The 13,554-nt window shown below is 48.2% G+C and overlaps 1 protein-coding gene across 2 annotated transcripts in view; it reads left to right on the plus strand.

Moving 5' to 3' along the window:
* The first annotated feature begins 203 nt into the window (after positions 1-203).
* Positions 204-13,554, plus strand: part of COL2A1 (collagen type II alpha 1 chain) — a 75,178-nt gene continuing 61,827 nt past the window's right edge. The window contains exons 1-10 of one of the 2 annotated variants that reach the window (XM_005291904.5): positions 204-433; positions 3,923-4,129; positions 5,642-5,658; positions 6,176-6,208; positions 6,343-6,375; positions 6,467-6,520; positions 7,225-7,326; positions 8,732-8,809; positions 9,619-9,663; positions 9,778-9,831. In XM_005291904.5, coding sequence (XP_005291961.2) covers positions 340-433; positions 3,923-4,129; positions 5,642-5,658; positions 6,176-6,208; positions 6,343-6,375; positions 6,467-6,520; positions 7,225-7,326; positions 8,732-8,809; positions 9,619-9,663; positions 9,778-9,831 — 717 coding nt within the window. In that variant the 5' untranslated portion in view covers positions 204-339. The remainder of the gene's footprint in view (positions 434-3,922; positions 4,130-5,641; positions 5,659-6,175; positions 6,209-6,342; positions 6,376-6,466; positions 6,521-7,224; positions 7,327-8,731; positions 8,810-9,618; positions 9,664-9,777; positions 9,832-13,554) is intronic. The other variant, XM_005291905.5, reaches the window with a different exon arrangement.

Genomic DNA, 13,554 nt, shown 5'->3' on the forward strand with positions numbered 1-13,554 from the left:
CCAGAGCTGCGCTGAAGCGCTGGCAGGAGGAGGGGTCTCCAGCCCTGGGGACGGGGCTCGGGGCTCAGGTTACAGCGCAGCTGGGGGGCAGGGGGAGGACTGAGATCTGGGCATATACACCGGCTCCTAGAAGGCAGAGGGGCCATCTAACTGCGGTGCCTTGGCCCAGAGCAGACGGTGCCGAGATTCTGCTGGGGCCTAGGTACCTTGGATTCTCCTGCTGTTTCCAAAAAATAAGGGGGAATCGGCTGCATGAAGGCTCGGTAGTCACTGGGGAAACCAACCTCCTCCCTTTTCTCTCCTCCACACACAAAGGTCCTGCATGTCTAACATTTAGACATGTTCAGCTTTGTGACTTCAAGGACTGTAGTGCTGCTCGCAGCCACCCAGGTCATTTTACTAGCCGTTGTCAGATGTCAGGATGAGGATATCCGTAAGTTGCACCTTTTTCTTCTTTAAAATTGATCCTGAAAGGGGGAGGGGGGGGGGGAATTCGACACAAAAGCTATGGAAGAAAGAGCGACACACTGAGAGAAATCGCTGCTTCTGGGAGGGAAAGAGGGGGTGGTCAGAGCAAGTGTTGCAGACCTGGGAGAAGTGGCTTGAAAAGATAAGTACCTTAAGATCTGGAAAACTGGCCTCATGTTCTCCTGGTATTTGATCCTGAGCTCAGTGTTTTCCGTTGCTCCTCTTTAGATCTGTCTTTTCTCCCACTTTGTACCTTCTCTGGATTCTGGACACTGGACGAGGCTCACTGTTGAGCAATGACAAAATACTGATTGGTGAAGAAGCGCGTTCCTATTTGTTGTAATGCTCGGTTGCTTTCGAAGAGCATTGCAGTCGTGAATCCCCTCCTGTGTATTATTTTGGCTTCCATCCCCTTCCTTGAGTTGATTTCCACCCTGAAAGGGGCTTTCAGTGGCAAATATAACCCGGTCGGATCAGAACCCACCAAAGGGAGAACAAAATATCTCTCCGCCTCCTGCAGCGGTGAAAGAGTTAATGCAACAAAGCTGAGTGGGATGGGGGGGTTCACCGGGGGAGCCAGACAAAGGGGACATTCCGAGACAGACAAGCCAGAGTCTGAGACTTACAAAGAAAGACCTTTGTACAGCCTTTAACTTTCCTCCCCACCCCAACCCACTTCTCAGTTGGGGCTGGTGAGTAAGGTGCAGAAGAAGTTGATAGCTAACAGACTTTTTGTTTAAGGATCAGAAAGGAGATTCCCCCCCTAGAGGAGGCCACCTGGAGGATGAGAGACATGCCAGACATACTAGATAGATTGTCCAACTTCTCCTTCACCCTCCAACCCCCTCCCTCAAATCTGAACCCAAAGAGGAAAGCAAGGGGACACGTGGGGGAGCTCATTCCCACTCCCTGCCCCCCAACATTTTACCATTTTTTTAAAAAACAAAATGATCATCTTGTGCAATAGCTGCAGGATGTGACATTAAAGTCCAATGCACAGCCAGCCCTTCCCCCTACCCCGGAAAAATTTCTGGTCTGGCATATTATTCAGCCTGGAAGCTGGAAACTTTATTAGGTAGAAAGGATTTTTTTCCCCCACTTGTTTGGGCAGGTTTCCTATTGCTTGAATTCCATCCCTGTCTCCATATGCTCCAGACTGTAAATCAATTGCAGGGGGAGAGAGAGAGCCTGAAAATGCCTCCTTGCTCGCCTGCTTCTGGGCCATGCTGTCTTTCCCACAACCAGCCTGAGATTCCAGCAAAAAAGGAGCTGAAATTCCTCCCATTCAGGCGCAAAGGAGTTGCTAGGCCGCTTTCAGTTTGCTTAGTTCGTAACAAAAGGATTGGATTTGTAGGATTTCCCAGTGAGACACCTCCATCCGACCACGTATCAGGGGAGCTGGAACAATTTGTATAGTGGTGGGGGGCTGAGAGCCATTGAACCAAACTGTAAACCCTGGATAGGATGGAAACCACTTCAAGCCGGGGGTGCAGCAGCACCTCTATCTCCAGCCCCTACACCGCATACACCCCAAGAGACCTCAGAAGTTGAAGGTTGCACTTTGGGAATCAGTCTATTTGTAGCAACGGGTGATTCTGTTTCCTTTTCCTATTCCTGGTAAAATGATGCTGATCGGTTAATGAATTCTCTCCTACGTCTGCTGTAAAAGGATGATTTCCCCGCAGGAAAATTGATTGTACACCGAAACTTAGCAGAGTGGTTCCTTTAAACTGCCATCTCCCGCCTTGTCTGCCCTCTCTAGTTTAGATTAAAGTATGTTTAGCATCCTTCAGCATGTGCTCAGATTCCTCAGGTGTTTCAGCACAAGGAAAGGGCATAACCGAGCATGCCTCGTGCTTTATTCTTCTCTAAAGCAAAGGCGCACCCAGTTTCCCAGGAGAGGAACTTATTTTCTGCTCAGATGGCTTTAGCTCTTTTGGGAGGCTCATCTGCAAAAGTTTTCTGCAGGTCATGGAGGGAACTCAATTCCCCATTGTGAGCAGTTTGTTTGCATAGGGGAGATTGGCAGCAATCGCTTCCAGATGGAGTTGAAATGCTGCCCTTATTTATTTAAACGGGTTCCTGACAGCGCAACGTGAATTGAGCTCTGTGTGTGCTCGAGAAAAGGCCCATTCATGAGAGGAAGGGTCCCCTGGGCTCCCCAAGGTGCCCCAGCTCCCTGCACAAAGACCCCCCCTGTCATCTCAACTGCTTCAGACATTCACTTGGATGGGGGTGGGGGGGAGAGAAACAGATGTCAAAGAGGCACTTATATTTTTTATGGGTCTCCCCTTATCAAGAACCCTTTCTATTGAGCTGTTATAACTGGAATAATATTATAATGAACTTTCCCAACGGCAGTTGGATGCTTGTTCCTTTTGTGGCTCCCCCCCAAGTGCCCCCCATGGCTGCAGCCATTCTCCCCCGTCGCCCTCCCGGGCTCCTTGGCCCATTCATAGGTTTCACTTTGATTCAGTTTGTTTTTCTTTGATGGTGTTTTGATTAGAAAAACAGCCTTTGCCCGGAGAGACTGAGCCAGGGCTGCTGCTGTTCCTTCATCCCAGGGTTCGGTCTGCAGTGCGCATTCCAGAAGCGGCCAGGGGGCATTTAAAGAACTTTCTTTGTTACTTTTCTCTCCACCTTTTCCCCAGTTATATTTTTTTTTCTGGTGGGATGAGGTTAAACAAAGCGGACTGGTGTAACCCTGCCCCTTCTGGCAGCGCCAAGAAAGGGAATCCAGACTTGATTCTCCTGCCTATCTACACTGGTATAAATCCAGAGTAACTCTACTGGAGCCAATGGAATGACACCAGTGTAGAACTAGTGTGAAACCCAGTTCAGGCCTGGTGGGCTGGAAAAGCGCACAGGCCCCTGTAGAAAAGAGACACAGGGGGGTTGTGAAGGAGGCACAAGAGGGCTGAGCTGAGTGTGACCAAAGTGGACATGGCTTGTGGCTGCTACGAACTCTACCTGACTCACGGGCACGGTTGCGTTGTCAGTTTCGCTCAGCGAAAGTGACGGGGATGGGAAATTAAGAAAGTGCCAGGTGGGAAGCCTTGAACCTTACAGCTGCATCAACAGCAGAAGGGCTCTGGGCGTTTAGGACAGTGCTTCCTCATAGTATCCTCTTGGGGAGGCCAAAGAGCTATGATCAGGCCTCTTTGTTTTGCTCTGCTTCTGGAGTGGCCAAGAGATCCATGTACTAATCTGTGAGATGTCTAAGGAAGATGGGAGAACCAGAACCGTCCCGCCTGGGAGCTGGCAGGGAGCTGGCTTGGACCGTGAATGTGGGGGGTTATTTCTACGCCCTATTGCAATTGCTATGGGATTGCTGTAACTGATGCTGATGGTATGACCCTGTTTCTCTCTCTCTCCCCCTTTTGGTTTTCTCCCTTTTGCCTCCCCTCCCACCGCGTCTCATTTCCCCCCTTCCCTTCCTTTCCCTTTGGCACAGAGGAGGCAGGCAGCTGTGTGCAGGATGGGCAGAGGTATAGTGATAAGGATGTGTGGAAACCCGAGCCCTGCCGGATCTGTGTCTGTGACACTGGGACTATCCTCTGCGACGAGATAATCTGCGAAGAAATGAGAGACTGTCCCAGCCCCGAGATCCCCTTCGGAGAATGCTGCCCTATCTGCCCAACTGACCAACCTGCTGTCAGCGGTCGTAATTTATTTATTTCCCTTCCATAAATAAATTACTCGAGATAATTGCAAAGATCGATAGCCCCCAATGGATGAGCACCCAGCAAAAGACGGGGACATCCATGAGACCTCGCTAGGAAAGGCCACTTCTCATGGACTCAGTTGGGTCTGTCTCTTTGCCTAGGCTGTAGAAGGTCTGAAATAACAGTTTGGTCAAATCACAGATGAGAAGAAAGATAATTAACATAATCAATTAGTCCAACAGCCCCGATTCTAAAGATATCGTAGTCATTACCAAGGTGGCAAGACAGCACCAAAGCTGTCTCTGCCCTGACGGTGAATCAAGTCTCTCTGCACCAGAGAAGCCTTATTTAAATCCACAGTCCGCAGATTTCTAAGCCATGAAGGCGGAAACTGGATAGTGCTAAGTACATAGTGCATGGGATTTTTTATTTTTTTTTGGTTTGGTTTCTTAGTATTTAACCACTACATCGGGGTCAGAAATTGCAGGGTGAGCGGAATAGGAATAGCACCTAGAATAAAGGCTTTGGAAATAAAAACATGCCTTCTGGTACGAGCAAAGATCAAACCTCCTTTTCTTTTAATTTTAATACTGCCTCCAAAATGACCTTGAGCCGAAGTTATGTAAGAACTCCCAAGTTCAAGGGTGGTCCTGAGAGACAAAGGAGAGGCCAGGCCTCCATGTAGGTCAGAGTTCTGTGCCTGGCTTTGTAAAAAACTCACCGTGCAATGTTCAGTTTCCTTAGCTGCAAAATGGGGATGGGTAATAAAACTCCCCCAGCCTGGGGCATAATTCACTCCCATTTGTGAAGTGTTTTGAGATCCTCAGCTGAGCCCAGTAGCTATTTCAGTGCCACTGTTTCAAGGACCTTCTCTGTTCTAGTTCCATCAAAAGCAGAAGTCGCCTTTTTTAACCCTTTGCTGATACAGGCTACCTTTCCAATGCCCCCTTTGTGCCCCCCTCTTTAATTAGGAAATGCCTTCGAGCCTGCAAGTGTCAGCGAAGGGTTGAGAGCAAATGTTAACATTTTCCCCCGAAAGGCAATCATGTTGATTTGGACCTGTGCTGAACGTAGCTTTTAACGCCTGCCTTTTTTGGTCTTTTCCTTGGTTTTGGTGGGTTTTTTTTTTTAACCTACTTTTTTGTCTGAGTGCATTATTCTTTGGCTGCTTCATAACCATGCCCCGGTCATTTCTGGGAGGGCAAAGTGCTTAGCCCACCATAGATCTGAAATTTTCGCCACCTGCCATTAGCCATTCGGAAGCCTATTATCCCACAATGCTTTGCATGAAGCCTTGCCTGTCTATGTGAAATGCTGGCCAATTTACCACCCCTCCAGCAGAGCAGTGACAGCAATACTCAGGCAGTTGGGTGTAGAGGAGAAACTGACGTTACCCCAACCACATCCCTCCCTGGCGTCTTATCCAAGGCCTTGTCGTGTGCATCTTTGTGTGCTTAAATGATGGGTTTCCTCATGATGCTGACACTTTCTCTCTCTCATTTCAACAGGGCAACCTGGCCCCAAGGTGAGATCATTGTTAGTATTGTTCATCATGACCACCGGGACATGTTTCCTTCTTTGGCCTTTATTACAGTTCCATGGGTGTAGCGTTCCGGATTCTGGTCTCAGTTTACACTGTTGTCAATGAGGAGTGACTCCACCGGAGTCAGTGGCGTGACACCAGTGTAAGGCTGGTGGAAGTGAAACAGAATCAGACTTCAGATAGACACACAAGTTGTACCATTTTAATTACACCGGTCTAGTTAAAGCGGTGCCACCCGGCAGTGTGGATGCAGTTATACGGTGCTTAGACGGTATAGCTTATTCCCGTATGGATAGTGGGACAGTTACTCATGTGCTTAAAGCGCAGAGCGCGCTGAAGTGCTCGGCTCAGTTCTTTGCAGGATTGGGCAGACACACAGGATGGGGATTATCTGTGATGGGTCTAGCAATGGGCTAGGCAGGGGGTGGGATGTGTAATCGCATACATCAATTGTGTGCAGAATTGTCAGTGTTCTAATTCCAGCCGCTTTGCATTGCAGGGACAAAAAGGGGAACCCGGTGATATTAAAGATGTAAGTTTGAATCTGAGTTTTCTGCATGTCCTCCATTCATTTCTTTCCCATAGTGGCGTGTAGGACGTGGTGAGAGACTCCTGTGTGAGCTTCCTTCTCAGCTGAGTTTTCCCATGTTTCTCTCTCCCACCCAGGTCGTAGGACCAAGAGGACCACCTGGACCACAGGTGAGGAGCTTCCTTTCTCTATCATATTGTTTGAATGTTTGTGGGCAAAACATTGGAGACTATTGAACTCCTCTTGTCTCACCTGTTTCAGGGACCTGCAGGGGAACAAGGACCAAGGGGCGACCGTGGGGATAAAGGAGAAAAAGTGAGTTTAAGACAAAACGACCAACACGGAGCACAAAACAAACCAGGGGTTAAAATACTTCCAAAAGCATCAGTGTGACACATCCCCATCTTAATATTACTGCCTCTTCACACCTGAATAATAGTCTTTCAGATTAAACTGTAATCTCATCGAGGCAGAGAACTTGCCATCTGTGGTGAGGATGAGGTCTAGGGGACTCAGTCATGGACCGGGACCCTGTATATCTTAAGCACCACGGTTCCATTACGGTGCTATATTAACAATAACTAAGCGCCATAACAGTGGTATTAATTGATGTAATTAATGTGTAAAATGATTACTATATTCTGTGAGTTGCCTACGTTCAGATGACTAAAGCACCACTCTGTATGACTAATAAGGATGCTCAGTCCTTAATGACTGGTAATCTGTCATTGATGATAAGTTATTAATAATAATTAATGATGTGTAATTAACACACACTGTGGGCCATTGACATCCCGATGAATGGGGCACCACTCGGTATTCATAATTATACTTAATGCATAACAATAATGGAGCATATAGAATTAATAATTGATTACAAATAATCAGATGGTAGGAATTAATAACATACACTGGGAGCCTTGTGCATTCCAAGGACTCATGTCACATCAGGGCGCAGACTGTAATTAGCTTTTCCTGGGTGTCTGTCTGGAGTCACCTTTCTTCTTTGTTCCATGTAGGGTGCTCCTGGCCCTCGGGGTAGAGATGGCGAACCTGGTACCCCTGGAAACCCCGGGCCCCCAGGGCTCCCGGGTCCCCCAGGGCCCCCTGGGCTTGGCGGAGTGAGTATCCTCAGGTTTTGTTTGTTTGTTTGTTTGTTTTTGAACCGTCACATCCAGGACATGTGGCTGCACAGACTGATTGAAAGGGCCTTTTGAGTGTGTCCCGATACTGTATAATTCAGCTGGAGTCACTGATTCGATAGGACTATTTATGTCATTTTAGGGCTTCTATGAAAAATTAAATAACAACATTTTCGATTATTCAGAATGCAAGACTTTTTATCATCTAACTTGCTTCCTCCCCATTAGTTATTTGTTTTGCAGCTGCTGAGCCCCCACCCCCGCTGTTAGACACTGTGCAGACATCCAGTAATAAAAGGCCTTTATTGCTCTAGCATTTCACTGGCACACAAGTCAATTTCACCACTGTCCCTGGTCAGTTTCACTCTAGGGTGCCCTTTGCACTAGCCCACAGCTGCAGCGAGTGGGAGCAAACATTGCATGGGAATATTTAAAGTTTCACTAATGTTCCTAGTCTGTTGCTTTCATGAGGTAGCCCAAGGCTACAAATACCACAAGGGAATCTTTTAGTACTTCACTTCTGTTCCTGGTCAATTTTACTCTGTGATTCCCATGCACTAGCCCAACCCTGCAGTGTGGAGGGGTAGGGGGGCAGGTGATAGCTTCAAAAAAAAATCCAAGGAAACCTTTCTGTTGGTCTTACCTTGTACAAGACCAAGCTTATTGTTTGGTGCAAATTTAACTTAATGGTGCCCCATTGAAAGGCGCATTTTAATTACCCCAAATGCTGTTCACTATGTTTAGATTCACTGTGCCTGACTTTTCTAAACTCCTAGTCTTTCAGATGAATGAATCACTCCAGATTTATGAGGAACTGTTGGGCAGTTTCTATAAAAAACTAAAAAACAACACCGAATGATTTCTGTTTTTGGAAAGTGCCCTTCGCTGTCTCTGTTAGAAGCAAAACATAATCAGAGCAAATGACGGAACTGAAATCGTTTGGCCATTTTAAATGATTTTTTTCTTACTCTTCAAAGAAAGTTCTCCCCTCGAAATATCACCAGATAAAAAGGCTGACCCTGAAGTAATAACCCTGAGGAAATTTAAAATGAAATATCGGAACATTTTGCATATTTACTACAAATCGATGTCTAGCAAATAACAGGTCTAAAAAGCCTCATTTTGATTTTTTCTGAGATATGGAAATGGTTGCTTTTCAGCTACAGGGAATGTTTGGTTCGCTGGTTTATTGCTTATCAGGTTACACTGGCTTGTCTGTTTTTCCTAATGGATCCAAATACTTTACCAATATTAATACTTTACCAAAAACTTTAGGATATCAGTAGTTGTGATCACTTTGCAGCCCGCATGCCCATCGCATGGCTTGACGGATCATGAACAAGAATCCCACTCAGATGCGTCTGTGCTTTGGTCTTGTTTGCAGAACTTTGCTGCTCAGATGGCGGGAGGATTCGATGAGAAGGCTGGTGGCGCTCAGTTGGGTGTGATGCAGGGACCTATGGTAAGATAGCTCTCTGCTTCCTTTTAGCAACTGGGACACTCTTTGTGGGAGGCCTGATATTTAGGGTTGAAGTTGACAGGAGCTGGGGGTTGCTCAGCAACTTGAAAAATCCGGCCATTAAATCACATCTTGATATTATCTATGAGCCAGATCCTCAGCTGTAGGAATTCAGCACAGCTCCATCAAAGTCAAGGCTGAATTTCATCCACCGAGATTCTGTCCCTAGCGTCCCAGCCACAACCCACTAAAATTACTATAAAACGGTTGCATAACCAAGGATTTACTTAGCACCAAGATGACTTAATTGCTTCTGCTTCTGCTCTGCTTGCCAGTGCATCCCAAGTCACACGCCAGATTGTTTAAATAGACTCTCCCGGGAGGGAAAGTTATAGAACGTTTTGTTTAGGGGTTGGTCTCTGTAACTTTTGGACCATGGGCTGAGGAATGCATGACAGCAGCTACTGTTCTTCAAGATCCCACAAGATTTCCAGCAGGAAATTTCTGCTCTCCAGTCTTTCTTGGCAAGCAGTAAATGAAAAGCAGGGCTTAGTAAACATGGCTACGGTCCAGGAGAAAGCATGCTGCCTTTTTTTTTTTTTTCCCCTTCCAAGTAGCTTCAAAAGGAAAAATCGTTCTTGGTGATGTCTCCGGAGGGGCTGAAAACAAAAGGGACAATTTCAGAATATTCTCTTGCCGAGGGGGAAAGTTCCTTGTTCTTTATGGGCCATCAGCTGAAACCGCTCGCCCCCTTTCACTGCGGGGGACTTAGAGATTTTCTTAATGACGGTGATTTTTGTTTCCCAACGTAGGGACCTATGGGACCGCGAGGACCTCCGGGACCATCGGGAGCTCCTGTAAGTACCTGCTCTTTCTGGAGCAATCTGTCTCGCTGGGGGTAAAATAACATAGCGAATATATGAGCATCATTCTTGAGATGGCTAACGAGGCTCCTTTGCTGGATGTTGCAGGGCCCTCAAGGATTTCAAGGCAACCCTGGAGAGCCTGGGGAACCTGGATCTTCTGTGAGTAACCAGCACCTTCGCTTTTGGCCAAAGAGGCCGTGACACGGCACAAATTGACACCTCAGTTACCCATGCAAACGGCCAACACCCCAGCTGCACCCGCAAACGTCCCAGAAACGTGAGCCCTACATTAGAGCTGCCCTGAGGAATTCCAAAAGGTCTCTCCACCAAGAGACCCCGATGCCAACTTCTCTGAGCAGAAATTCACCCTTCTTTGCGTCTTCGCTATGATATCACTGATAATCAAAGCCGGGGTGATCGACTGAGGAATTGCTTAGATTAGAGACGTAGGCCGAGGTGTTCAAAGTGGCCTAAGAGATTTGGACGCGCAGTTCCCAGTATAACTAATGGGGATTGGGCTTCTAATTCCTGGCGGTGGATTTGAAAAATCTCAAGTTAGGCACAGGAGGCTGATGAACAATGTGATGACTAGAAAGGAAACAGAATTAATAGGACAGATTCTGACTCACACAAAGCCCGTGTACACTGCCCTGGCCACGTAAGGTGCCACTAAAGTGGGTGCCCATTTAGCTCACTCCTACTTTAAGGCTTCTTTGGACTGCTCAGGTGGTGCAAAGGGGCCTTAGCGCCCATGAGAATCAGGCTCGGTGTGTGTATCTTAGGGGCACAGGGCGTGACAAGGATGTGCGCTGACGCTGTACACTGGAGAAGCTGCGTGGTGGTGGCAGTGATGGTGGGAGAGGGGGAGTTGTAAGTCCAGACACAGTCGGTCGCTTTGCATGGCAGGATGACAAAAGGATAAAGGGGCTCAGCTCCGATGGTGATGGAGAGACAGGAAGCAGGGGAGCCCAGTCAATGTAATATACGGAGATGCTGGAATTAGGTATTTAATCCTGTGTCTGTCTCACATTGATTTGGAGCGGCACAACTGACTGCAAGGCGTCGCTCAATGTGGCTCTGTGCTGGTATCACTGTAGCATCTGGGAACCTAACAGACACTAATGGATGTTATCCTAAAACAGGTAGAGAAAAATAACTCCCAATTTTAAAGACAGGGAAACAGAGGCACTGGGTTGATTAAGTGACTTTCTCGAGGCCACCCAGGGAGTCTGTAGCAGAGATGGGAATCGATACCCCCTGCCTCCAGGATGGCTGAGTGCCCCACCCACGAGGCTATCCTTCCTACCCATGCACCTATGACCATGGGTAATTTATATAGTGGGGCACCACAGGGCTTGGTGTTAGATTCAGTCCTGTATAATCTCTACATTAATGGTCTGGGAGGCAAACAGCCCATTAATGAGGCTGGGAGATGAGACTACATTTGGGAGAGTTGCAAACAACAGTCAGGAACGGGAAAAATTTGTGATAGACCTGGAAAATAGCAACCTAAGATGCAGCGTGAACAAATGCTAATCCATTGGTCAGGGATGGGGTAGGAATGCTCCAAAGGACCACAGTAAAGGATCATCTAATCCATTCCTCACCCTAGCCTGTTTTGGGTCATTCTTTATGCTAACGGGTTTTTTCCAGTCCTGCCAAGCAGTGGGGCTTCGACTGTTTACCCTGGAAGCGTCCTATAGCAGATTTCACTATCAGGACATTTTCCCCCCTCCAATGTTCCAACCTCAGTTTTTCCTCTTGCTCAGTTTCATCCCATCCCTCCTTAGTCCTCGTCCCAGCCAACTAAGGGGAGGGAGGAACCGACCACGTTAAAAGACACAGAGAGGCAAGGTCATCAGCCATTTGGACAGGCGTTTGCAATGCAAACAGGCCGTGCAGTTTGGAGCTGCATCTGCAGAGACATCCTAGGGCAGGGAGATTAGAACACTTCTCGAATGCTTCCGCACAATGGTTCTTAACCTGGGGGTCACGACCCACCCGGCCCTTGCTAAATGCAGGGAGTAGGTGGATCTATCCGTGGTACTTATTCAGCCCCCACCACGGTAGCTTCTGAGTTTCTGAAGTAGGGAAGTGGTGTCAATCCCATTTTACGGCTGCCGAACTGAGAACTAAGGCTCAGATCTTCAAAGGAGCACCAGACTCCCATTGATTTCCCACCTTTGAGGATTCTGGACTGAGTGACTTGCCCAGGAGCTCTATGCCAGCCCAAAGGGTTGAAGCCAAACCATTCTTCGTTGGGGGCGGGGTGGCTAGGTAGATCCCGGTTCAACGGAGGGTGGGGGGGGTATGGAAATAGAGGAGAACCGGTGCTCTATTATGACTTTACCCAGTTGGGGGTTGAGCGTTATCGGCAAATTGGAGGGAGTTCAAAGAAGATCGATTGGGTGTAGGGGGCGTTGGGTTAAGAGAAAGGATTCAAAGAGCTTTGCTGAGCAAGAGCCAAGGAGAGGGAGATAAAAACAGTCCCATGAGTACAGTGCTCTTGTTTCTTCTGACTTAGACACTCCATAAGTGGGAGCAGCTGTCCTCAGATCAGCGCGCGCGGGGGTCAAATCCACAGCTAGTTTATATCGATGTATCTCCATGGATGCCAACTTTGAGTTACACCAGCCGAGGATCGGGCCTGTTTCGCTTGCTCCAGGGGGTTATCCCAACGAGGAGCAATCAGAGGAAATTAACGAGGGAGTTAGAATTGGGATGAATGTCAGGAGAAACTTCCTGACGGTGAGATGGGTCAGGCGGTGGAATCTTCTTCCAAGGGCCGGGGTGGGGCTTTGGAAGGTAGGTTACGTAAACCCCTAGCAAGTTGGCGCTAAGTGGGGTAATGCTACGGGGTAGAGTCCAAAACTGGGATCAAGGAATATCCATTCCAAGAGAAGCTTGGCTTTAGGCAGGCAGTCTGAGCTGCCATTTGCAGTCTACAACCTTGCTCTAACAAAACACATGGCAGTGTCTTTAATGGGGAGTACTTCGCTCTTGCGTCCCGTCAGGGCACCTCTGGCAACACAGTGCCCCACCATTGGTTCAGTGCTGACGCACAGAGAAGAGCCCCCTCTGCTGGTTCACTGATCCTGCTTCCTACAGAAGTCGTAGCTTTCCTTGGAGGTCTCCCCTCCAGGCCAACGCCGCTTAGCCTTTCAGAGCTGCCAAGCTCGCCGCTAGAGGTTTTACAGCTCTGTTTATTGCACACCGCCCAGGGAAGCAGAGGGTATTTGGGAGGAGCCACTTGGCTGCTGTAGATTTCCAGAGAAAGTTTCCAGCTTGTGGCCGGGGCAGTGGGGGGAACAGGGCTAACCTGCTCCTGGGCTCAGTGGCCCAGTTCAGCAAAGCCCTGACCCTGATATTTCCAGTGTGTGATGTCACCATGCGGCAGTGTGATGTAAACATGACAGCACGACACCATCCCAGGCTGGCACAGAGCACAGGCCGCTTGGGAAAGTAGCTGGACTTCTCTCTCTTCCTCTACCTTACTGGCCAATTTCTTCCCTTGCCGGCTTTCTCTGGCCACCTGAACCCGGGGATGGACTCCCAGAACCTGGGCTCTTCTGAGATGGAGAGTGATGTTGGAGTCTGCCATATGCACGCTCCCAGGGAGGCTGGTTTTAGCTGGGCCTGAATGATTCGGTCTTTTTTGGAAGGGTTCATGAGCTTCCCCCATAACTCTTTGCCTAGCCCCAGTGCGGAATATTGGGAGTCCCCAACCCACAGACCCAGCAAAAAGGCAGGTGATTTGTAGTTCCCCTTTGAGATAATGTTGCCTTCGAAGCCCATTAGCCGAATTACCTCTTGCCTCTTCGTGTGACGACCCCAAGCCCCCAGACCCCCTTGATGATATAGATGGTTGTGCCGCAATTAAAA

Source organism: Chrysemys picta, chromosome 22 (genome assembly GCF_011386835.1).
Source record: "Chrysemys picta bellii isolate R12L10 chromosome 22, ASM1138683v2, whole genome shotgun sequence".
Taxonomy (NCBI): domain Eukaryota; kingdom Metazoa; phylum Chordata; order Testudines; family Emydidae; genus Chrysemys; species Chrysemys picta.